At 35.7% G+C, this 26,904-nt stretch overlaps 1 protein-coding gene across 12 annotated transcripts in view; it reads left to right on the forward strand.

The window, feature by feature from the left end:
- LOC143254334 (pleckstrin homology domain-containing family G member 5-like) overlaps positions 1-26,904 on the forward strand; it is a 92,024-nt gene that overhangs the window by 35,839 nt on the left and 29,281 nt on the right. For 8 of the 12 annotated variants that reach the window (XM_076509348.1, XM_076509345.1, XM_076509347.1 and 5 more), the window contains exons 3-8: positions 11,106-11,198; positions 14,674-14,765; positions 17,453-17,595; positions 20,677-20,792; positions 23,906-24,055; positions 25,921-26,061. In XM_076509348.1, coding sequence (XP_076365463.1) covers positions 11,178-11,198; positions 14,674-14,765; positions 17,453-17,595; positions 20,677-20,792; positions 23,906-24,055; positions 25,921-26,061 — 663 coding nt within the window. In that variant the 5' untranslated portion in view covers positions 11,106-11,177. The remainder of the gene's footprint in view (positions 1-11,105; positions 11,199-14,673; positions 14,766-17,452; positions 17,596-20,676; positions 20,793-23,905; positions 24,056-25,920; positions 26,062-26,904) is intronic. The other 4 variants (XM_076509349.1, XM_076509353.1, XM_076509357.1 and 1 more) reach the window with 3 other exon arrangements.

Here is a 26,904-nt window from a genome sequence, read left to right on the forward strand (position 1 = left end):
AATATGTTATTCAATAATGCGTTAATAAAGTGCCAGTTCCTAGTACATAATGAATTACTGTAAAGAACTAAGATATTGGTGTGGTTGTAATGCGTAATGTTATCAATTAAATTTCTTTGTAAATGAGACAACTTGGCACTACGTTACATGTCAAATACGACTTATCGTAACTTGTCGTCGCCTCTTAAGACGCACTGGAAAATTAATTATGTAATAAGTAAGTAAAATGGTAACCTAAGGATATCCGATGTTAAGGTGTTCGGGGATTTGACAAAAACACAACATAACTGGAATTGTATTATCGTATGTAGGCCACTCAACCGAAAGATAAGGTCGTTATCATGTTATAAACTTGAGGAATACCATGTTTCTTTTTCGTTTGAATTCGAGTTGTATGGTTGCCATATTGGTCAAATGATGCCAGTTTGCACCACATAAACGTTTGACTTGTTTGTTGTTGCGAAGATTGTTTCAACCGATAAACTAAGGTCAGGCAAATTCAACTTGTACCACTGCTCATGGTTTCTTGCTGATCAAATACTGCCTTAAAGCCAGAAAAGTGCTCGCAATTCAAATCTCGGGTATATCTCACGTTTCTCAGCAACTCGTGGCAGGTACATGATGCTTGTAAGCTACAGCTAAAAACCGTACTGGTGAAACTTACCAGTAATATTTCTTGTAATACGTTTTAAAAGGCGTTAAATCTTATCACGTGGAGCTATTCAGTTTTCAGATATTTTATATTAAAAAAAAAATTGTTTATTAAGCTGTATGGACAATTTTCCCTAAATACTATGATTTGTACACGATAAATTATCTAAGCATAAAAAATATTGATAAATTAGCTGGAGTATCCGTACCCTGGACGGAAATTGTGCAAATTCATGAGAGGTTATTTTAGAACATAAAAACTGTACGTCCCATGTATGTTTGTTTGTTTGTTTTGAATTTCGCGCAAAGCTACTAGAGGGCTATCTGCGCTAGCTGTCCCTAATTTAGAAGTGTAAAACTAGAGGGAAGGCAGTTAGTCATCACCACCCACCGCTAACTCTTGGGCTACACTTTTACCACCTAATAATGGGATTGATCGTAACATTATAACGCCCCCGCGCCTGAAAGGGCGAGCATGTTTTGTGCGACGGGGATTCGAACCCGCGACCTTCGGATTACGAGTCGAACGCCTTAACACGCTTTCCTAGACCGGGCCCAGTTTTGTTGGAATATTATCTCACAAATGTTACACAAACAGGTTTTCATTATGCCTGTATACTTCAAACCTGACTCCTTATTCCAAGGATTTCTGTTGCACATCCACTAGAAGCAGTGAACAACTGCATTGCATTTGTTTGCACAGTCTTTCCTGTGTAGAGACAATGGTAAACCCAAACTTCAATTGAAGCAACAAAACTACACTTATAGATTGAAGGCATACGTGTCTGACAATAACGTGGTACAACCAATGGGTGCTGTTCGTATCGAGTAGGTTTGGCATGGCCAAGTGATTAGGGTGCTCGACTCACAACCATGAGAATCACCGGTTCGAAACTCTGTCCCACTCATCATCTCGCCATTTCAGCCATGAGAGCGTTATAAGTGACTCTCAATCCCACTATTCGTTGGTACAAGAGTAACCCAAGAGTTGGCGGTGGGTGGTACAAACCTCCAGTCTTTCACTCACAAATTGCGGACGAATAGCGCATACAGTACTCATGTAGCTATCAAAACAAACAAACAAACAAACACATTGACAAATGGATACTAAGTTAGCAGTGATGTTAAGAGTACTGTGTAATAGGATCGTTATTTTAACTGCGAGTCTTTCTCAGGGCAGTTTGTAGTCGAAACGTTGTAATACTAAAGGTCATGTTATAGCATTATTAATCTCACTGCTACAATAATATCAAATACAAGTTGAAGCCTTTCGTCTTACGGTACCTGTAGCGATCGCAAAGGCGCCTTCTGTGCAACTTTATACTTTGGTCACGAAGCAGTGTCGTATCTGGAAATCGGTGGAACGCATAAAAGTGAAAATTAGCGAACGCGATTATTCAACATATACGAAACAAAATGAGTCTTAAACTTTGCCGCTAGTGGGTTTAGTTTTATATTACTCGGCCTGTGTTCTTTGTTTTTTTCTAGTTTAAGTAATGCACTCAGCTGATGAATAATAATAATAACAAAAAAAAACAAAAAAACCAATTGCAACGTTTGCTGAGGGATGCAGACGACTTTGTATCGGATTGTGTCACGAATCGGGTATAGTAGACTGATCAGCATCAGGGTAAACATGAACCTTGATGTAATCTCGTACTCTTTTAAAGGCTGCCTCAACTAGGCGTTCCTGCTTTTGAAAGAGGGAAAGCAGCGAGTTAAAAGCACCTGTCGCAAACTCTTAGGCTGCTTTATTCTTATTGAATAGTGGGGATTTGATCGTAACTCCTATAACGCACCCACGACCATAGATTGCAGAATGTGATTTTTTTTTTTCATGGACCAACGAATATACCGTCCAACTCGCTAACTATCGAGCTACTTGACTAATAATCTGCCCAGTCGAGATTATCTACTCTTGTGGAGTCGCTGTTTGTTCTGAAATAAATCCATATTGGGCTATCTGCGCAGGTAATCGAATCCCGGATTTTAGCGTTGTGAGTCCGTAACTTATTGATGTCTCATCTGAGGACCTTGTGTGGTCATACAGACAGCTCTTGTAGCCACTATCCAAGTGATTTACTTAAGGGTTCCTTTTACTTGGTTACTTCTTGCAAGTTATGTCTACAGTTATGCCTCCCTGTGAAAACAAAAACCTCTGTTTATTGGTTAACGTTATTCAGCAATTTTCACTTCGTACGCTGAGCAGTTTCCCATTCACAACACCGTAAAGTTGGAAAATGATTTTACGTAAATGTATATGAAACGTTATACTATGATAAACGGAGGTGTGTGTTTGTACTTGTTCTCGACATTAACAGAAACGTTGCTGGTGTGATGTGTGCATGTCAGATGATGGCAAACTTTTAACAGTTATTTGTAGGAGCCTCTATTGAAGTGGAACAAAGCATAGGGTATTCTACACGTTAGTTATCTACATTCCTTTATTATTAGCTAGTAATTCCCGCATTATCCTTTTTAACATGTTGACTGCCAAGTATTTCAGCTGTTACAATACAACTCTAATGCTTCTTCATTTTGTAACGTTTTTCGTGGCGCCATTTTGGATCGAAAGTGAAACAATTTGTCAGTAGGTCAAATGCATGTATGGTGCGGACATCTAGCGTTGAAGTTAGGTATTATTAAGAATGAATTAACTCGTCCGTGGCACTGTGTTACCGATCGGCTTGGACGAGTTATCTCGTCTACAGCACTGAACAGGTTAAAGAAACACCACATTTCTGTAAGAAAGCTGACTTCAAAGTATTGGTTTGATTTGTTTTGAATTTCGCGCAAAAATACACGAGGGCTATCTGCGCTAACCGTCCCTAATTTATTAGTGTAAGACTAGAGGGAAGGCAGCTAGTCATCACCACCCACCGCCAACTCTTGGGCTACTCTTTTACCAACGAATAGTGAGATTGACCGTCACATTATAACGCCCCCACGGCTGAAAGGGCGAGCATGTTTGGTGCAACGGGTATTGGAACCCGCGACTCTCGGATTACGAGTCGAACGCCTTAACCCACCTGGCCATGTCAGGGCCAACTGCAAAGTAATAATATCGTTTACAGATAAATTATTATTTTTATTAATTACTAGTAGTTATTACGACTAAGCAAGACTACTATACAGAAACACGCATGGTGTATTTAGATTTAAACTGTGTTAGCGGTAAAATAATTGTTGAAACGGTAAGAAAAAGATTAATCATTTTGTGGTTTGGCCACTTTATGGTTTTGTGTCGTAGCGATGGTCTCTTGCCGTTTATTTCGGCCTGCTGGGTAGAGAAACGAATGCAAATGAGTGGCAATCATCTTTTAAAATACCAATCGCTTTAGTGTATTGAGTCTACGGTAATAAGCCTACTTTCGTCTGTTTGTCTACCCTGAACTTTTCTCGCAAATTTCTCGGTCCAACGCAGCAACTCTCGTATTATTAAATGGATTTTGTTCGTGGAGTCTGGATTACATATTGGATTTTTCATTTGAAATCACTTGTTTTTTACTCGGTCAAACTTTTTCAAGCAGCGAGTGTGCTACACGTCAGCACAATTTCGTCGTCATCACGTGACAACTGGTTTTAGTTTCAATTTTAATTTTGTTATTTACGAAGTATTTCATACAAAGAACACTTAAACAGCGTGAACTTCCTAAAATAAAAATAACATTACACTAAAATACGAATTTTCAGTTCGTTTAAAACAATGTTTGTCACTTTGTGAACATGAATTCAGAAGTTTCTGCATATTCAGCTAAGTATGCCTTTATTACAACTTTACGTTTTCTTTGCAATAATTTAGCTTCGATTTGTTTTACAGGCTAATATAAACACCATAAGTTACTCTTTCTTTACCCATGGTTTTATTTGTCGTTTTTGTGAATTTATTTGTTTGAACTTGTAAAACTGTTATACACCAAAAGCTCTTAACTGTTTTGTACTCTGTGCACTGTTATAAATATCATAACTATACTTTATTGTTTACTTTATATCTAACTTTATTAAATAAGAATTCGTCAACGTGAGTTTTTGTGTTATCGCGTAAAAGTTTTTTTAAATAGACCAGGATTTATCGATCTAACACGGGGGTTCCCAGACTTTTTAGACCTGCGGAGCTTTACATCAGAACGAAAAAAAACATTCCGAAGTCTTAATAAAAAATACACTAAAAATAAAAACAATCAGTTACTAGCACTAGATAAAGTTTACCTCAAGCTTTTAGAATATAAATTTATTAAAAATATCATTGTTTAAAGAAAAAAATTACTTTTCAAAAATTTCTACTTGCAAAATTTGTATCAGTAAAAGTTTAGTTATTTATTTATTTGTTAGTGGCTCGAATAGGGTTGCCTTTGTTCATAAAGTAGTTCAATATTTGGAATTATGGTTGTTACCTGTAAACGCAAATCATCTTCAATATTTAGCCTGTTTCTAAACTTGGTCTTTGTAGCTGTATACAGTGAAAATGTTTCTGAGTCATCTTCAATATTTAGCCTGTTTCTATACTTGGTCTTTGTAGCTGTATACAGTGAAAATGTTTGTGAGTCATCTTCAATATTTAGCCTGTTTCTATACTTGGTCTTTGTAACTGTATACAGTGAAAATGTTTGTGAATCATCTTCAATATTTAGCCTGTTTCTATACTTGGTCTTTGTAACTGTATACAGTGAAAATGTTTGTGAATCATCTTCAATATTTAGCCTGTTTCTATACTTGGTCTTTGTAGCTGTATACAGTGAAAATTTTTTGTGAGTCATCTTCAATATTTAGCCTGTTTCTAAACTTGGTCTTTGTAGCTGTATACACTGAAAATGTTTGTGAATCATCTTCAATATTTAGCCTGTTTCTAAACTTGGTCTTTGTAGCTGTATACAGTGAAAATGTTTGTGAGTCATCTTCAATATTTAGCCTGTTTCTATATTTGGTCTTTGTAGCTGTATACAGTGAAAATGTTTGTGAGTCATCTTCAATATTTAGCCTGTTTCTATACTTGGTCTTTGTAACTGTATACAGTGAAAATGTTTGTGAATCATCTTCAATATTTAGCCTGTTTCTATACTTGGTCTTTGTAACTGTACACAGTGAAAATGTTTGTGAATCATCTTCAATATTTAGCCTGTTTCTATACTTGGTCTTTGTAGCTGTATACAGTGAAAATTTTTGTGAGTCATCTTCAATATTTAGCCTGTTTCTAAACTTGGTCTTTGTAGCTGTATACACTGAAAATGTTTGTGAATCATCTTCAATATTTAGCCTGTTTCTAAACTTGGTCTTTGTAGCTGTATACAGTGAAAATGCTTGTGAGTCATCTTCAATATTTAGCCTGTTTCTATATTTGGTCTTTGTAGCTGTATACAGTGAAAATGTTTGTGAATCATCTTCAATATTTAGCCTGTTTCTATACTTGGTCTTTGTAGCTGTATACAGTGAAAATGTTTGTGAATCATCTTCAATATTTAGCCTGTTTCTATACTTGGTCTTTGTAACTGTACACAGTGAAAATGTTTGTGAATCATCTTCAATATTTAGCCTGTTTCTATACTTGGTCTTTGTAGCTGTATACAGTGAAAATTTTTTGTGAGTCATCTTCAATATTTAGCCTGTTTCTAAACTTGGTCTTTGTAGCTGTATACACTGAAAATGTTTGTGAATCATCTTCAATATTTAGCCTGTTTCTAAACTTGGTCTTTGTAGCTGTATACAGTGAAAATGCTTGTGAGTCATCTTCAATATTTAGCCTGTTTCTATATTTGGTCTTTGTAGCTGTATACAGTGAAAATGTTTGTGAATCATCTTCAATATTTAGCCTGTTTCTATACTTGGTCTTTGTAGCTGTATACAGTGAAAATGTTTGTGAGTCATCTTCAATATTTAGCCTGTTTCTATATTTGGTCTTTGTAGCTGTATACAGTGAAAATGTTTGTGAATCATCTTCAATATTTAGCCTGTTTCTAAACTTGGTCTTTGTAGCTGTATACAGTGAAAATGTTTGTGAGTCATCTTCAATATTTAGCCTGTTTCTATACTTGGTCTTTGTAACTGTATACAGTGAAAATGTTTGCTCACAATGATTGTTGGAAAACACATCGAGATTTTCCAAGCTCTGTTACTAATTTCACGGTATTCCACAGCCATTTGAATCCAGAACTGTGTAATTTCTTCTTGTTGAAATGTTGTTTTTAGGGTGTAATCAGTTGAAATTTCTATAAGCTGTTCTTTCTCTTTCAAAGGAAAATCGTTGGAATTTGCAGAGTCAACAAAGGGATTTTGAATCCACAGTAATTTTTCTAAATGAGGAAGGAAGTGCTTCCCCAATAGTTGTACACAAATCAGATATGTGCTGCAAGAGTGAAACTTTTGCATCTTTACTTAAGGAAATTTCATTCATAAGTAAAAAAAACACTGACATTTTAGAAGTAATCAAGTTCTTCCATCAGTATACATTCACCACAAAGTTGTAGCTTACGTTGAAGCGCTTCCATCTTACTCTGAGCTTTGAAATACGTTACCCTCGTACCCTGTATTGTAATATTCACTTCATTTAGATAGGCAAATACGTCCGAAAGGTAAGCCTCTTTCTGTATCCAGCATTTGTCCCTTAATTTGTATGCAAGTTTGAAATGGCATTCAGATAAAAAGAAACCTATCTCCTCGCGCAGTTCGTAAAACCGAGCGAACACTTTTCCCCAAGAAAGCCATCGGACTTCAACATGAAGCAGCAAATGTTTATGCAAACTTTCCATATCCTCACAGAGTAAACTGAAGATCCTCACATTGAGTGGTCTTGATTTTATAAAATTAACTATTTTTATGACATCACCCAATACATCTTAAGTCTTCTGGTATTCGTTTCATTTTAAGTGCATGACGATGAAGACAGCAGTGGATACTCTCGATGTCCGGGTTTTTTTCTTTTTTATGCGTGTCACCCCGCCTGAAAATTTTCAGTTATAGCTGCAGCCCCATCAGTGCAAATACTTGAGAAACGTTACCATTGAATCTCATGTTCTTTCATAAATAAATCGATCAGTTTAAATATTTTTTCGTCTGTTGTTTGAGTAGGCAAAGGTTTCCAAATACGCACGTCTTCTTCAAAACTAGCTTCGTAAATATAGTGAACAAACACAAGCAACATCGGATAACCTGCGGCATATGTTGATTCATCCATCTGAAGCGAAAAAGTTGGACTCTCTTTTACTCGCCTTATTAATTCCGTTAAGCAATTTGCTGACATATCCTTGATAGTTCGAGAAACCGAACTGCCAGAGAGGAGCACAGAGTTAATGTTTTTAAGAAATTTCTCATCAATCGCGGAATCTCCCAAATATTTTGCGCATGGTTTTATCAAATCTTCTGCAATTGTATGAACTTCATCTGTTTTTGCAATAGGGTAACTAACACGATGTGAATCAATAACATCTTTGTTGTCCTGATGAACAAACGAACGAAATGTAATTTTCCTTGCATTTAATTGCAAACACTCGGAAGTTGGATTTTTTAAAATTGTGACTCTTTGGTTTGTAGATACTGTTTTACCCTTGCTGGATACAAACTACTGTTACTCACCACTGTTCCACATTCAACACACAACCCACTAGGTCCATCTTCATTACCTGTCCATGTAAAACCATATTAAATAAAACTTTCATCATACTTTCTTCTTTCGGTAGTCGTTGCACCATCTAACGCACAATATTCCCATGTTTCAAACGGAATTTATATTTAAAAAAAGTTGAAGAAAATATTAAATAGATAATGAACGTAGAAAAAAAAACTTAAAATAAGAAACTTATTTAGTTGTAAGTATGTTTGATTGTTTGTTTTTTGGAATTTCGCACAAAGCTACTCGAGGGCTATCTGTGCTAGCCGTCCCTAATTTAGCAGTGTAAGGGAAGGCAGCTAGTCATCACCACCCACCGCCAACTCGTGGGCTACTATTTTACCAACGAATAGTGGGATTTACCGTCACATTATAACGCCCCCATGGCTGAAAGGGTTTGGTGTCACCGGGATTCGAACCCGCGACCCTCAGATTATGAAACGCACGCCTTAACGCGCTAGGCCATGCCAGGCCCTAGTTGTAAGTAACTGATTATTTGATAACGTGCTAAATAAGCGATTTAAGTTGTATATTATAAAAGTAAAAATATTTCTGGCTGTAGGTTTTAATTCTGTAATGATGTTTATCATGAATTGGGAAAACAATTTGTACAGGAGATCTAATTATTGAAACGGTAGAAACGTAAGAAACGTCAATAATGTTAATAAGTAGCTCAAAATCCAACAAAATAAGAATGTTAAGAGCAACAAATATGTTGTCACTGATTTTGTTGTGAAATACGGAACGGACAAGTGTCTGTAGCTGAACAAAAGTAAGTGTTATCGACTTCTTCAAACTGATAAAATAAATCCTAAATTGTTTAACGTTTCTTTGTAATGTCTGTGTGTTGTAGCGTTGTGTAATATTTTTGTCTATTACAAAAAATAAATAAAAGTTTTTTTATTTGTAGTTAAACACAAAGCTACACAGCGGGCTATCTGTGGTCTGTTCATCATGGGTATCGAAACTCGGTTTCTTGCGTTGTAAGTCCGCAGGATACCGCTGTGCCACTGTAAGTGGGGACAGTAGCCGATATGGCATTTTTATGCTTAACTGTATGTCGACTGTATTAAGGTACTAGATTGCTTTGTACAAGTATAAGTACAAGGTAATATGTTAGTCAATAATGCGTTAATAAAGTGCCAGTTCCTAGTACATAATGAATTACTGTAAAGAACTAAGATATTGGTGTGGTTGTAATGCGTAATGTTATCAATTAAATTTCGTTGTAAATGAGACAACTTGGCACTACGTTACATGTCAAATACGACTTATCGTAACTTGTCGTCGCCTCTTAAGGCGCACTGGAAAATTAATTATGTAATAAGTAAGTAAAATGGTAACCTAAGGATATCCGATGTTAAGGTGTTCGGGGATTTGACAAAAACACAACATAACTGGAATTGTATTATCGTATGTAGGCCACTCAACCGAAAGATAAGGTCGTTATCATGTTATTAACTTGAGGAATACCATGTTTCTTTTTCGTTTGAATTCGAGTTGTATGGTTGCCATATTGGTCAAATGATGCCAGTTTGCACCACATAAACGTTTGACTTGTTTGTTGTTGCGAAGATTGTTTCAACCGATAAACTAAGGTCAGGCAAATTCAACTTGTACCACTGCTCATGGTTTCTTGCTGATCAAATACTGCCTTAAAGCCAGAAAAGTGCTCACAATTCAAATCTCGGGTATATCTCACGTTTCTCAGCAACTCGTGGCAGGTACATGATGCTTGTAAGCTACAGCTAAAAACCGTACTGGTGAAACTTACCAGTAATATTTGTTGTAATACGTTTTAAAAGGCGTTAAATCTTATCACGTGGAGCTATTCAGTTTTCAGATATTTTATATTTAAAAAAAAAATTGTTTATTAAGCTGTATGGACGATTTTCCCTAAATACTATGATTTGTACACGATAAATTATCTAAGCATAAAAAATATTGATAAATTAGCTGGAGTATCCGTACCCTGGACGGAAATTGTGCAAATTCATGAGAGGTTATTTTAGAACATAAAAACTGTACGTCCCATGTATGTTTGTTTGTTTGGTTTTGAATTTCGCACAAAGCTACTCGAGGGCTATCTGTGCTAGCCGTCCCTAATTTAGCAGTGTAAGACTAGAGGGAAGGCAGCTAGTCATCACCATCCACCTCCAACTCTTGGGCTACTCTTTTACCAACGAATAGTGGGATTGACCGTCACATTATAACGCCCCCACGGCTGGAAGGGCGAACATGTTTGGCGCGACGGCCCATGTATGTAACCAGATCAATGCACAGCATAGAATAAAATACTTAGAAAACTACTTTTGGGGTATTCTTTTTACCAACGATTGACCGTCACGTTATAAGCTCCCCTCCCAGTTAAAAGGGAGGAGATGTGTGGTGGGACGGAGATTCGAACCCATGACCCCTGGTCACGCCAGGTCCAGGATATGGCAAACGTGGTCAGTTAATTATATTTCTTTCTTAACATTTTCTACACTATCATGCCCGAAGATAGGTCGAGAATGTTCAAGATGTAATTTAATGTAAACGTAAACTATCCCTAAGATATTTGAGTAGTTTTAATTGTTTATTAATACCATATTTTTGTTTTAAAAAATAAGGTCTTTCAATTTCGTGTAGGGGTCCAATAATTCAATAGAAATAAATTAATGTTCTCAGCTTCGTATGATCTTATTCACGAGTGTAATTAGTCTCTAAAAATTAGTAAAACCAATTATAATAGTCATATATTACTTTACCATTATTAATCAAATGTTGTAGATGTCGCTGTATTGGAAGTTTTACTTTTTTATGTTCCATGATTTTTTGTGTGTATATATATATATTTTATTGTTTTTTCCAGACCCAAAGAAGTAAAAGCTTAACCCAAATCGACTGTCCGGAGAAGTCTAAAATCACCACCACTGAACTTAATATGAACAACAACTCAAAAATGGTGGGCAAATATTCACTTAGGCCTACTTCTATGTAAAATAATTCACGTCAGGATATTTCATCATAAATATTTAAACTATTAAGACACGAAAACTTGCTTTATTTGTATGTAATTGTAGAAAACAAAAGAAAAATCACAAAATGCAAAATTTCCAATTTGTATGTTCCCCCCTCATGGACCTCCATACCCTGCGAATTAATTACATAGACAGCACACAGAACTATTACATTTATATAGATAATTTTGATCGCACGTTAAATTAATACTAGATTATTTAGGATATAATTTAGAAATGGCTAGGTTATTAAAGTCAACTTCAAGGTCACGTCCTTAAAATTTTATTATTTTGAATCATAAAGAAGTCAACTAGAAAGGTGTACACAATAACAAAGGAAACATTTTACAAAAAAAAAGTACAAAATTCGCTCCATCATAAAAATTGTTTACACGCATAAAATGCAGATAAGGTAAACATTAACAATGATGTGAAAGATTCCAAAATGGCGGGTTTCTTTTGACAGTATTGGTTGATTTCCTTGGTTTGCTGGCCAATCGTGAACGAGCCTGTAGTAAGTAGCTTTGAGTACATTTACTGTCATTTGATGTGATACAGAAAATGCTTGGTTTAAAATACGGCAGGAGCCCAAACACTACAAAAATTAGCGAAGTGGTTATCCGCGTTCCTCTGTCCATTACGAGGAATCGAACCTCGGATTTCGTCGTTGTAAAGACAGTTGTTAAACTTCATTTGAATGTTAGCTTTATGCAGTGTGGTCGACATTCGAGAAAGGTTTGTTTTGTCTGTGGACAGCTCTTGGCTAGTGCGTGTTTGTTGAAGCCCTATAAGTTATCGCTAAAAAAACACGAGTACTTTTACATTGGTTTTGTTTGAAAAACAGTAGGTTTATATTATCCATCAGTAGTGTGCAATTTCTCTAGCATAGTAAGTTTATCAGATTATCTGTGTTAGCAAGAAAAATACTATTTACCAAGTCTTAACACAAACTGTAAAAGCTTAAACAGCTTCGCATCAAGGACCTGTCCGATTTTACAAGTTAAAGATTGAAACTTGAGAGAAAAAAAGTTTATTTCTTCTTGTTGATTAATAATGATAAAATCAATATTTTTTTCTGGACATCGCTATTACCAGCCCTTGTTTTATTCAACAATCTATAAAATTTTGTTAAGCGCGAAACTACACAAGGACCATCTGCACTCTGCCAAGTGGGGATATCGAAACTCGATTTTTAACGCTATTAATCTAACTTATTCTTGAGCCACCAGGGACTGTAAAACATATTGCTTTCAATGTTCACAGTAAATACTAATATACTTGCAAAGAAATGAACTTTTGACCTGACTGCTTAAGCGAAGTTCGTTTTTTTTTTTTAAATACAACTTAGCCAACAAATGGTAACATAAGCTTAATGGTTTTGTGAAAAATCAGTCGCCCACAATTTATCAAACTGGTTGCACTGGCAGGAAAAACACTAATTACTGAGTTTTAAACCCAATTTAAAAATATAAAAATAAATAAATAAATAAACAACAAAAGTCCCGGATCAAAGAACAGTCTGATATTAGAGAAGAAAAGAAACAAAACTGGAAGAAAAGAACAAAAAATCTGGCATGATCCGACACGTGAGTGTGCACTCTTTTATAGAAGGTTTTGTACCTTTCCACACACACACACAGAAGAAATAAATGACTTGCGTACTTTCAATTTACTATTGTGAAAGTGCCCAGAATTCGGTTGCAAAAAACAAAAACAAAAAAACGCGCATTATCAGGTCATTGTTCCACGAATAAACGACCCAACGATAAAGTGTTTTCACTCGAAGTCTTTCAAAACGTAAGGGAGTTGAAGCTAAAACCAGAATGCCCGTGTGAGGTGAAATGAAACTTCTACAAGAGATTTGGATTGTTTAGAATTTCGTGCAAAGCTACACGAGGGCTATCTACACAAGTAGCTCCCTTTGTGATATATAGTAGTGGTGTAAAGTTTTGTCACTTTGTATTGATTGAATCGCAGTGTTTAAAGTGGTTCACATTGTTTATGAACCATGGCTAGATGCCAATGAAGACATTTGGATGTTCCATTCATGAGATGAATTATCAGAAGAGTGGAAGCCTATTCAACACAAACGGTTGTTGCAAAATTTCTACGAGTGCTTAAAGTGTCGTTAGCGGGATATGGAACAACTTCCAAAACAATGGTACAGCTACTTGGACATCTGGTCAAGACAGATCACCATTCTCAACGAAACAGATGGCCAGTGTTTGTCGATTCTGTCTCGTTGAAATCATAGGATTTCTGATTTGTGACGGAATAAGATGTTCAGCCACAACTGGAAACCGCAACATGCTACAGATGGTCAGAAGAGGCATGTGTTTTATGACAGTTGGTTAGTGAGGTGCATTATTATGCCCACAGCAGTCCATAAAACGGATAGCCTTCTAAGGTGCCAATATTGTTTAGATTGTTTTTTTACAGAAGAGCCACCTTGAAGCTATTAATCGGTGCTTGGCTAACTAGAGAGAGTAATCTGTGCATTACCAAGTGGAGAAAATTGGCCACATTTTGTTTTAAAGAACTGATCTCAAGATGATGCGATATGTTCCAACTTTTGTATTATTTGGAAGGGTAGCTTTAATGCTAAACAGAATAGGGATCATGTATTCTCAAGACGAATGGTATGGGTATTAAAACTAATAAAATAAAGTACAAAACAACGATCTAAGAAGGCCCAAACGTTGTTCTGTATTTTATGTTAATTAAAGTTTTAGTAGCCACACCAGCCATCTTGAGAATACGTTTTTACTTGAAGAGAGATTTTCGTCATCACAAATAATAGGGACTACACTTATGTCCATTTTTGGCCATGACTTAAGCCTAAGTGATAATAACACCCGGATATACGGCGTCAAAGTTTATAAAAGAAAAGAGACTGAAGGAATGGAGAATTAAAGGTCCACTAAACTTCTGCCCTATGGAAATATATTGGAAAAACTCATCGGATTCTCTCAAGTGACTTCAACTACTGGAAACTGTTTTGGCATATTGATTTTTTATCAGACATTCTTGTTGTTCTTGAACAATCCTTTTGAACTTATAAAAAATGCTGTAAACTGTATAAACGTCAAGTCTCCTCTACCAAATATTCATTTACAATATTACAATGAGTGATGCCATTTGTATTTCACGTCACTGGATCAATTATTAGATGCCTGATTTGTTTAAACATTAACTTAGAACAGGTTTTGGATTGTCATGGCTGAGATATTATAAATTCAAATTATTCTTTAACCGTCTTATGTAGTGTGTTTTACGTGTGTTTTTTACATAAAATATTTTCTTTAGATTTAATTTTTTCATGTTTTATTTGGCAAGTATAAATTTTATTTTTACACGAAACAAAAATCAACTTTTGTTCTGTTTAATGTCAATTAAACGTAATTATCTCTTTACCTGTAGACGGCAAAACTCGATAATTTCACAGTCTCCTCAGAAATGCTTGATGAACCTACAATCGAGACAATACCAGCTATCAGTGGAGTGTGTTTGCGGTATGGTATATTATCATTACGTTATTTAAAAGTTGTCAATGGAACTATATATTAAAATTTGAAAACATGCCTTTATTGTAAAAAGTGATACATAAATCGTCTCTACATAACTGTCAATATTAAAATTTAACGTCACACTGTAAAATGGATACTTTTATATTAATGCAGTTAGAAGTTATATATTCCTGATTGTTGGTATGCAGTTTATCATAAGAGCATGGTCATGTCAGGATAGTCATCAATGTAGTGTAAAGTAGAGTCTATAACTTACGTACAAGCAAATCAAGTTAGGTTAAAACCTGCTTTGATTATTACAAAATTTTGCTACGAGGTCGGTCGAATTGACTGACCTCGTACATAAATTTTTACTCGTGCATTTTACAATGTAATATTAAATTTTAATCTTGCATTTTTATTGTTACTGCCATCCTTACATCATTTTACAGCTACAAAAAGTTTGTTTAATTACTTGTGATAAATATGAAGCTCAATTTATGAGCGATAATTGCTGAGTTGAATGATAAATATAGTGGTTAATAATTTGTTGAAACGAGCTTATGTAAATAACCTAATATCTCTGTCCTGTAATATATTTGAAATGACATTTTATAGTTTAACAAGCAGGAATATTAAAGAACAATTCTCAAATACATTTTTGACGTGCCACCAATCGCCACCTATAAATGTCCCTTATCTTCAAATACTTTGTACAAAAAATGCATCTCACATAGTGTACAATATAGTTGAACATGTGTTACAGAGAAAGTTGGCCATATAAGGATCGTTTCATCCTAGAACGTTTATGTTTTCTAAACTGTTTAATAAAAGCTTTAGGATTTATAAACGCTTTTATTTTACACGTCATTAACTTCTCCATAACTTAAGATTAATCAAAATACAAATTGAGATTTTAGAAAAGTCAAGATAAAATTATAAAATTTTTTTATCTGATATATCTATTATAAATATATTTCTGATAATTATGAAATAAACTATCGACAGCAATAAACAGATGTATTAATTATTTATTTCACTACAACAATAAAGACAAAATGTTAGAAAAGTTTAATAATGGGAGGAACATTTAATTTGAAAACTAGTGCAACAATGTTATTACAGCTAGTGATTCAGACTGTGTGGGATAGGATCTGGTAACATAAGAAAAATTTAGGCTAGGCGTCTAAGGCCTTATATAACCATTAAACAGTACTCTAAGTTTGAAGGCGTTTACCGCTATAGAGCGAGTTTCGATACTTGCAACGAATACAATGGAGAAGCCACACTACGTAGAATTGTGCTTACAACAGTAAAGTAAATAATCATTTGTAGACCATTTTAAGTGATGAACATTGGATTTTTGTATAATTTAAAATCGCATTAGTGTGTCAACTATTTCTTTGTTTATATCTGATAAAAATAAAACGGTATGTCTTTCACTTTTTTCCTCGTATCTCAAGATTAAAATTTTTGCTTCATAATATAATTAATCCATTTTATAGCGATTTATTTTCAAAAGGTTTGGGAACATAAATAGGTTTTGTAAGTCTTACGCGCAAAAGTCCCAGTTCCCATTAACGGGAAAGGTGGAAGTTAATTTATCAATTTAAAGTAGTTCGTGAAATTATTCGCTGGGTTTCTAACTTATTGGGAGATGGGAGCATCAGAGTTAATGTTGAGAGCACCTACTCCGAGTGCTGCATTCTGGAGGCAGGTGCTCCTCAAGGAGGAGCTCTTAACCCTCCTTCTTTATCATGTGTGTCAGCGAGTGGCCTCTCAAAGATCCAAACCACTTTTTTGCCCACAGTTCGTAAATGATATTACAACCTGGAAGAGTCTCCCAAACCCAACAACTGCAACATACAATATATAACCACTATTAAACGAAATATAATTTTATATTGTAGTAAGTGAAGAGTTAAAATAAATTCGCACAAAACAATCGTCATATTATTTTAAAAAATCGGACAAAACAAGCAAATCAATATACACTTTTCAGACCAGTCATAGAATATGCCTGTATAACATGGATAAATGTATCAAAACACGCAAAACAAACTACAGCAAATGCACAACTGTATTTTAACGAAAGCATATACAGCCCCACAATCACAAACTCAGTATTTGTACAGAACTATTCAAACGTGCAAACTCTATTAGATAAACTCCTGGTTATGGCACTCGACTCGTAATCCGAGGGTCGCGGGTTTGAATTTTCTGGTCACTAAACATGCTCACCGCCAACTCTTTGGCTACTCTTTTACCAACGAAGAGTAGAATTGAACGTCACATTATAATGCTCTACGGCTGAAAGGGGCGAGCATGTTTGGTGCGACTAGGATTCGAACCCGCGACCCTCAGATGACAAGTCAAACGCCTTAACCCACCTGGCCACGCAGAGCCTGGATTTATCTTCTCGATTAAGATCGCTGTTAGGTTTCAAAATTTTGTACTGTAAATTTTCTCTCGGTTGAAATGAACGAACAAACGCATTTTGTAATGTTTACAGAGAACTGTTTAAATAATTTTTTACGTTACGACAGCACACACACACACCATCAAAACTTACGATTTTAAATATAGATAAAGTGAGCAAGAGAATAAAATGTTGAAAAGTGACACCTTGTGGAAATATCGAAAAATTACACATTTTTAAAAGTCGTATCGATACAGATTTATATCTTATACAGAGAAGTGGTTAAGGACCTTTTGGCAAAACGAGGCCTTGAGCTCGATGCACAGAATGTCTCGGCCTTCCTGGACTCCTCCAACACACCTCTTCCGGCAGATGGAGATTGCTTTCTCTTTGGTGGAAAACATCTTCGTATACGAGGTTAGTTTTCTTTAAAAGATTATTCGCAACCTTAAAAATTACCAACTAACGCCCTCGTTAAACATAAGAGAAAGACATAAGGGGATTAGATGACAACCGTCGCCCACGTAATTTTCCGGAGGAACCTCCAGGGTACATTTCAAATTTGATGACAAATGCAATTAATCCAGAAAGCTATCCCGTTGCAAAGATGGAAACAAAGAGTCGCATCCTAATGTTGACCTCCATATCCCCTTTCCACGAGGAATGGGCAAAAGTGCATGCTAGGTTTGGAAAATCGGTCCATCGGTTTGTCAGTTATAATTTTTTTTAAATGCTGAGAAAAGCAACGTTGTAATCCAAACCGTTATTTGACAAATGTTTGTGTGTCCATTTGTAAGTGTTTATACTTTTAAAAAATTATTTACAGAGTTAGTTGGTTATTATCTTTAGTTATTTTGAATTAAGCACAAAGTTACACAATGGGCTATCTGTGCTCTGCCCACCACGGGTATGAAAACCCGGTTTTTAGCGTTATTAGTCCGTAAACATACCGCTAATCCGCTGGGGGGGCTATTTACAAAGATTACTTTGAAAAGGTAGATTGAGGGAACGAAAGAAAATGAATAGTTTTGGAATTCATTGAATTTAAAACGGAACAGTTTTTATTATAACATTAAATACGATAATTTCTAACCGATTTTTACTTTTCCAAAGATGGCTGATTTCAAAGGCTGAGTTGTGAGTATCGAATAAATCTTAGAATATAATATTTGTATGTTATAGCAAAGTCACATCGGACTATCTGTTTAGTCCACCGAGTAACGTTTGTCTCTTAAAGTTCAACATTTTATTACTGGTTGGTATTCGTCCAACAAACGCGCTTTACATAAGCCCGCAAAATAGATTAAACCCATAATTTGTTTTCAGTTTTATTTAAAAACAACAACCAAAACAAATCGCTTCCAGCTGGTGTGATGGAGGGTAATAATACGTATGGAAACAGGTTTTAAATTACAGAGCTGAACAAGTGTAATATTTCTAACTTTAAAAGCTTTTTTTTCCCTCATCTTTCTTGTCATCACTTGCAACAACCGTATACCGTCTAAACAGGGTAGGAAATGCCCAACAAGAGATCTCAGTAGTGAGTTTAGGACTTCATTTTGGTACGGTCTTAAACTTTGACCAGCTAGTATTTAGACTAATTTCATAGTGTTCACATTTTCCTATTAAATGCTAAAAAGTTTATTTTATTTTTCCCTTTTCTTATTGTCATCTTTCGAAGCTCTACTCAAATAAGTGGTTGAGACTAACAACGCAAAATGCACATTTTTTCTTTACGTTCATTGGCCTTAAGATTTTGGCCAGCAGTGTATTTGTTGTCATGGCAACGAAAGAGGTGTATAAAGTAAACATAATTATATTCCAAACTGGCATTTCAAAGATAAACGAAATCAAAGCTAAAGTGGGTCATATTTTCTCTGAAATATTAGAAGTTTCGTAGAAGCACTGTTCTTCTGTAATAATTTCACAATTTATCTATCTGTAAATCAGGAATGGAAGTGCTCTTTTAACTTTCGTAATATTCTGGGTTTTGTTTTCATGCGAGAAATTCAAAAACAAAGCTATTCGAGGGCTATCTGCGTTAGCCGTCTCTAAGTTAGCAGTGTAAGACTAGAGGAAAAGCAGCTAGTCATCACCACCCACCGCCAACTCTTGAGCTACTCTTATCAACGAATAGTGGGATTGACGGCTGAAAGGGAGAGCATGTTTGGCATGACGGGGATTCGAACCCGCGACCCTCAGATTACGATTCGAGCGCTCTAACCAGCTAGTCATGCCGAGCCATGATATTCCTGGAGTATGTAAATTGTACAGTATGTGGGTTTATGGAAAATTCTTCTCTGTCGTCAGTACGCACAAACGAAAACAAACAGAATGTCCGTAAATGACGTTAATGTATTCTTAAAACAGGAACCTTGGACGTGTAGCATATCCAGATATGCAACGCTATACTATTTAGCAAAATGAATGATATAACAGAGATAACAGTTTTGGATTTACTGAAGCCTCTAGGAAACCTCTGTTTCAACCTTGGTTTGTGAATCTGTGTGTTATAGCACCCTCAAAAGATCTTTACCGAACCCAAATTGAGAATCTGTGTTCTAAGTAAAGACCTGGCGTGAAGTCGTGATAACATACAACATATATAACGATACAACAATAAATATATCTTTACAACATTTGGCAAGCTTTTAGTAAACATTGTAAATCTTTTGTACAGACAAAAAAGAATTTTTGATAAAGTATTTTTTGCTATAAATTTATGATTCATAAATTAACAATAAAAAAACATATATTAACTTTTGTATTTTACTACTCTTGCTAGCCGCCATTTTGTTGATCAAGCCTGAGAATTTGAAAACCATTGTAAAGTATGAAGTACTTACATAAGACAATGTTAGTAATATTGATAATAAATTACAGACAAGATTGTGGAACTTTGTAACAAACCGTTGGTAAAACTTGTACAAATGGATAACGTATCGTGTCGACTGTGATGAGATACGAACCCCCCAGTTCTAAAGCACCTTGCTAAACTCCTACTGAGAATCTCTGTTCTAAGATTCTGTAAAACAAATTTTCCACCTTCCTTATACATAAACGACCTGGTTGTGATAAGTAATTGTAAAGTTCTAAAGCCTCTTCTCCCGTCCTTTTAGTGGTTCAGCGGTACTTCTGGTAACTTAGAATGGTAGTAAAAAACAAACAACAAAAGAGTTTAAATGTCAGTTGTGGGCGAAGGAACAGTATAGGCAATTGTCTACCTACTGTTTAGCAACACTACGTATTAAAGTAGTACAATTGTCGTTAGCTTGTTTTCTTGACAACGAGAATGGTTGTGGGAGCTTAAATCTCTCGAGACCAGAGAATGATCTACTTCGCGTAAGTTTGACAATTTTTAAAACTTGAATGCTAAACGGCGCAAAGAAACAATATGTGGTTCACGAGCCAAAGAGACTATTGAGTTTTTATAACGTTCTCTTATCAGTGTTTTTACAATGAAATATTGTTTTTTTTTCCTTTTTACTTCTTTCACAGCAAAAGGTAAAGTACACGCCACTGTCATTGCTCAAGAGGGTGGTATTAAAAGTGTCTACGGCGGAACACGTTGTGGAGGCTGTAATAGACAAGATAAACCAAGGATGTTTTGTGAAGTGAGTTTTTATTTATTTAGTCGTTTGTGTTTAATACAAAACACCTATGGAGTTAGTTGATGTCGTTCTTGTATACTAAATGGCCAGGTAGTTAAGGCACTCGACTCGTAATCTAAAGGTCGCGAGTTCGAATCCCTTTTACACCAAACATGCTCGCTCTTTTCAACCGTGGGGCGTTATAATGTTACGGTCAATTAATTCCACTATTCGGTGGTAAAAGAGTAGCCCAAGAGTTGGCGGTGGGTGGTTATGAATAACTGTCTTCCCTCTACCATTAAATTGTTAAATTAACAAGGGTCAAAAACTCCATTTTTTTCTTTCTTTTTGAATGCTTGTATCACTGTTACCAGGCCCAGCATGGCCAGGTGATTAGGACACTCGATTTATAATCTGAGGATCGCGGGTTCGAATCCCCATCACACCAAACATGCTCGCCCCTTTCAGCCGTGAGGGCATTATAATGTAACGCTCAATCCCACTATTCGTTGGTAAAAAAACAACAACAAAAAAAACAGTAGCCCAAGAGATGGCGGTGGGTCGTTGTCTGAAACGTAATTTACCTCTAATTGTTTCAGTGGCTATAAATAAATAAATACTTTAAAACACTCTGTGAGGTAAGTTGTAACGATAGAACACTCCATGGCACTAGGGTAGTATCACGTGATGAATTTTATGAGCTCGTGTTATCCAACAACTAAGTCACGTGAACTGTTCTTAAAAAAAAAAAAAAAACGTCATTTGCTCCGTTTCAGGGCAATAAAACCGCTGTGTGTTCCTAAACAACGTGCTTAAATTTGTTGTAAAATAAAACCGCTGTGTGTTCCTAAACAACGTGTTTAAATTTGTTGCACATATTATAAAGATAAGAAATTAATCCACAAATTTCAATGATTGTGTTCGTTAGAATATTTGTTTGCTTTTATTTAGCAATCACTTTCGCCAAATAATAACCTTTCTTAGGACGGTATCGTCCACCATTGTCCACTATTTTCGTAATTAAGAGTTTCACTTTTCATGTACAATACGTACAATATCTACACCAGGTGAACATTGTTCATCACCATTCGTCACTCTCAAATCCACATAATTTGGGATTTTGCCACAGTTTCATTCTTGTCGAGTGCAGACCGTTTTCACAAACTTTGAATTATCATATTATTTTAATTCAGCTTTCATTTACCTTTTAATCCTATAATTTAGTCAGATAAAAGTAGCCCAAGAGTTGGCGGTTGATGGTCTTCTAGTATAACAGCTCAACATTAGAGACGGCTAGCGAGGATAAGCCCTGACTAAACTCACACGAAAATTAAAAAAAATACAGAAAAACGAATATTTTTAATTATGACTTTTAGTCTTAAGGCCACAGATCATCTGCCGTTCTGGTTGATGGTACGTTGGTTATGTTGTATTTTGAAATACTACAGCCCTTGCGGTTTTCATAAAGTATATGACATCTGCAGTGCTTGGAAAGAAGTTTATTTTTCCGAAAAACACGTGCAATTATTCGAATTTGTTTGTTTGTTTTTGAATTTCGCACAAAGCTACTCGAGGGCTATCTGTGCTAGCCGTCCCTCAATTAGCAGTGTAAGACTAGAAGGAAGGCAGCTAGTCATCACCACCCACTGCCAATTCTTGGGCTACTCTTTTACCAACGAATAGTGCGATTGACCGTTACGTTATAACGTCCCCACGGCTGAAAGGACGAGCATGTTTGGTGCCACGGGAATTCGAACCTCCGACCCTCAGATTACGAGTCGAACGCCTTAACCCACCTGGGCATACAGGGCGTTGTCTATCGGCTAATTGGATAGTGACCAGGAGCTTTATCGCTTTTGCTCTCGAACAGAAGTTGAACTTTGGATTTATTAATATTATCATCCTCCGTCCCATAAATATTCACCTCAATCTCTTCCCGTTAACTTTGATTTATAGCTTAACATTTAACTTATTTTAAATACTTGCCACACGAGCTGCCTAACATCTCTTAGTACTGAGCCTAGAATGGTTAACAGAGGAGTCATTCCAGCGATTTGGGGTTGTTTCGATATATCTCGATTAAAGAAACTTGGCAGACCTCAAAGAACGACAAAAACAAACATGCACACAAAACAGTTAACGAAAATATGATATGATGAAATCTCCATGAATTACACAATGTTGATACCATACTGAGCATTATACCATTCCTCTTATATTTACTCTTGATTGTAGAAATGCCATTTTTGACTTGAGAATCGCTAAGGAAGTCATCTTCTAATACGTTATGCACTCGTTTCAACTTGAACATTGAATCTTTGGACTTAGAGTGGCGTTAATTTCACACAATACTGAAACTAATGATTTCTTGTTTCCCTTTTATTTGTTTTTCTATCAGTACAGTAACAAACTAGAACTAACTGGTACGTCAAATCATTTGGACATCTCCGGATTTCTTCCCTCATCCGACCTCGACCCGTGGTTTAACTTAATCGCTACACTCAAATTGTCACATTTATAATCACATCTAGAACATCTCAAGAGTGTTTTATCGCTACATTGTTTTACTTTACAATTACTTGTTGACTGACTCGTGGTCTGGGGTCAAGTCCAGCGACACAGACCTGAAAAATAGTACCAGATGTATTTTTCCTTGTCTCATCAAAACAACCCAAACCATTCCGAAATTACTTTTTTTGTTTTGGATCTACAGCGAAGATGCCGGGCTGACTCGTGTAGCAGGTGCTAATGTAACTTTCAAGGGGGAGAAGCACATTGAACTGAGAATAAAAACTGTTAGTTTTATTTCCTCTTCTTTGTCTTTTCAAAACGTCCACCAGGTTACAGGATGCGAGTACTTTCCATACGACTACATAAAGATAAAAGATTGGCCAATTCTTTCTTAACTCTCTGCAGGTAATTCTCTGACTAATCTGTATAACAAAGGATGTTCCACTCTAACGCACATCCTAAGCTTGCTCTTTCTAACTATGACTGATAGATCGTTTGATGTCATTACATAGAAAGGATTATTTTTTAACGCGGAGGGAAAAGGTTAGGTATGTAGATATGGAACTTTTTTGAGATTATAAACAAAGGCAGTTAATTGAATACTTAAATCTTGTTGGCTTTTACAGATTAAAAATGGAGGACGTAAGACGGATGACATGAGTGACACCAGCCAAGCTCGCCTCACAACAACAACTCTAGAGTCTTCTTTCAAACCTTCCAGAGGTCGCTCGACTCACAGCAAAAAATCTGGTATATTTTTCAACACATCCAAAACTGTAAGTTTATATAGATAGATACTATAGTATCTATCTTAGAACGGCTGGTATGGTTATTAACACTTTTACTGTAAAATTGTTAATAACCATACCAGCCGTTCTGAGATACATTTTTATTTCAGGTGGGTTTTTCGTCATCAAGAACAATAACACTATTCATGACGTGTCAGTGTGAGTTTGTATGTGTAGACCTACCATCTATGACGATTGTCAAAGACTGTAACCATTTTTGTAAAAGAAATAATAATAGCGGTAATTAGTGTTAAAATATTGGTTAGATAAAAGAATATTATCCACTAGACTGTCTAGTTTGTGTTTTTCTTTTTTAATTTCGCGCAAAGCTACACGAGAGCTATCTGCGCTAGCCGTCCCTAATTTAGCAGTGTGAGACGAGAGGGAAGACAGCTAGTCATCACCACCCACCGCCAACTCTTGGGCTACTCTTTTACCAACGAAAGGTGAGATTGACCGTCACATTAGGACGCCCCCACGGCTGAAAGGGTATGTTTGGTGTGACGGGGATTCGAACCCGCGATCCTCAGATTATGAGTAGAGTGCCTTAACCACCTGGCCATGCCGGGCCGAGACTTTCTATAAAAAATTATAACAGATGGGCATAGGAAAATCCATTTCACCATTTGTAGCCAAAACAAGACTTTTGAAGTAATGACAATTATATATTAATTAAGCACAAAAGTTGTTTAATACGATTTCGGGTGGCATTTCTTTAATTTTTGAACGACCCCCCAATTAATGGCCCATAAGCGATACGAAAAACATATTTTTTTTATGAAATATCGAGTAAAAGTTGCGGTTTAAATAACCTATATCAAAAAGACTCGTACCACCCACAAAAACAATTATTTTTAGTTATAATAAATGCCAATACAAAAACCAGTAACATACGATTTAAAAAGCAAACTTTTTAATTACGTGTTAATAACAAATTTAAAAAAACAGTTTTTTTATTACGTGTAAATTAAAAAAATGTTAGAATGCCAAATACATTGACAATTGTAAGTTGGTCTCCAATCGGCCAAGAGATAAAGCAATATAAGCTGAAAGTTTGTACTTGAAAGAAAAAAACAACAACAACAACAACACTAAAACAAACAAACTCGGAGCTATTATATAAACCGTTGTGCCGCTGCTAAAAATTAACATGCACATACAACTTAAACGCAAACATGGTTGCAAAAATAAATCATTTTCATTTGAGCTGGTTATATTCAACATAAGTAAAATATGTAGTTTTTAATGAACAGGCTCGATACTTTTCTTCATTCTTTATAATAAAAGTTATTTGTTTATGTTTGTTTGTTTTAAACGTAGCAAATATCAAAGCGTCTATATGAATATTTCTCTGTAACAACCTTGGGTTATTTTATGACAAGTTACCAATACGAAAAACATCTGTGATTTTTACAGTAAAATTATAGAAAAAAAAAACGGCATTTATTCTCCAAATAATAATATAAAAAAGAATTATTTCAGCCAATGAGCCCGGCGCGGCCAGGTGGGCTAAGGCGTTTGACTCGTAATCCGAGGATCGCAGTTTCGAATCTCCGTCGCACCAAACATGCTCGCCCTTTCAGCTGTGGGGACGTTATAATGTGACGGTCAATCCCACTATTCGTTGATAAGAGCAGCCCAAGAGTTGGCGGTGGGTGGTGATGACTAGCTGCCTTCTCTCTAGTCTTACACTGCTAAATTAGGGACGGCTAGCACAGACAGCCCTCGAGTAGCTTTGTGCGAAATTCATAAAACAAACAAATTTTTCTCTAATTTCGTCATCAAAATGTCCTAATTCCCCCAGTACATACTAATTTTTTAAAAATGACATGTCTGTGATATTATTGTGTCAGGAGAAAATTGTGACAGATTTTCTGATGGAGCTGTTAGACCAGTGCGACATCGTACAGCAAGGACTTCTGACCTTTGAACTCTCACAAAAGGACATTTACAAACTCGAACACAGCTGGAAAGATGTAGTAGTCGGTGTACAGGTTCGTGGAAAGATTGTATTATATTCTCAATGTTCGTTTCGGGCGAAGGAAGTATAATGGTTGTAGGAACCATGACGTCTTTCTTTTAAATATTGTGAAAATGTAAACGTGTGATATTCTACAATAATACATATATTTAAATCAAGTAATGAAGTAACTATTACAGCTACAGAGGTAAAGCTAGTGTCCATTCCTCAACACTGTGTTGACAGTGTGTTACGATTCCAAATTGTTAGAGATTTTATTGTCAATTATCATTATTACAGCCCCAAGTCGAATTATTGTTGGAGTTTTAAGTACAAAGGTTAGTTTAAGGCATTGTTAAAATCTTAAATTTCGAAGTCTTATTAAAATGGTAGGAAACGTATCATCCTCCTGATCTAACATCGGAAAAGGGTACAGCAGTAAGTCTACGGATTTACAACGCTAAAATCAGGGGTTCGATTCCCCGCAGTGGGTTCAGCAGATAGCCTGATGTGGCTTTGCTGCGAGAAAAACACACACTAACACTCGCCTCCATTTCCGAACACTTAATGTATTCAATTGAAGTTTATATAACTGATTTCGTTAATTGCTCGGTAAATTTTAAAGCTTAAAATAAACGTACTTAAAAATAATTTTAACCTATAACCTGCGATTGTTTTGAGAAACTTGCTTCTGAAGTTTCTGTGAAATTTTCGGATTTGTTGATGTAGTTTAAAGTTCGATTTTTTCTGATGTGAACATGATCGCGAAAATGGAACACATGAGAATATCTAATTATTAAATAAAACTAATTGTTTTAAAATGCAGATTTATTTTTTTTTTCAATTACGGATTAATTTTCTGTAAATAGCATTACCT

Source organism: Tachypleus tridentatus, chromosome 6, assembly GCF_004210375.1.
Source record: "Tachypleus tridentatus isolate NWPU-2018 chromosome 6, ASM421037v1, whole genome shotgun sequence".
In the NCBI taxonomy this organism is placed as follows: Eukaryota; Metazoa; Arthropoda; class Merostomata; order Xiphosura; family Limulidae; genus Tachypleus; species Tachypleus tridentatus.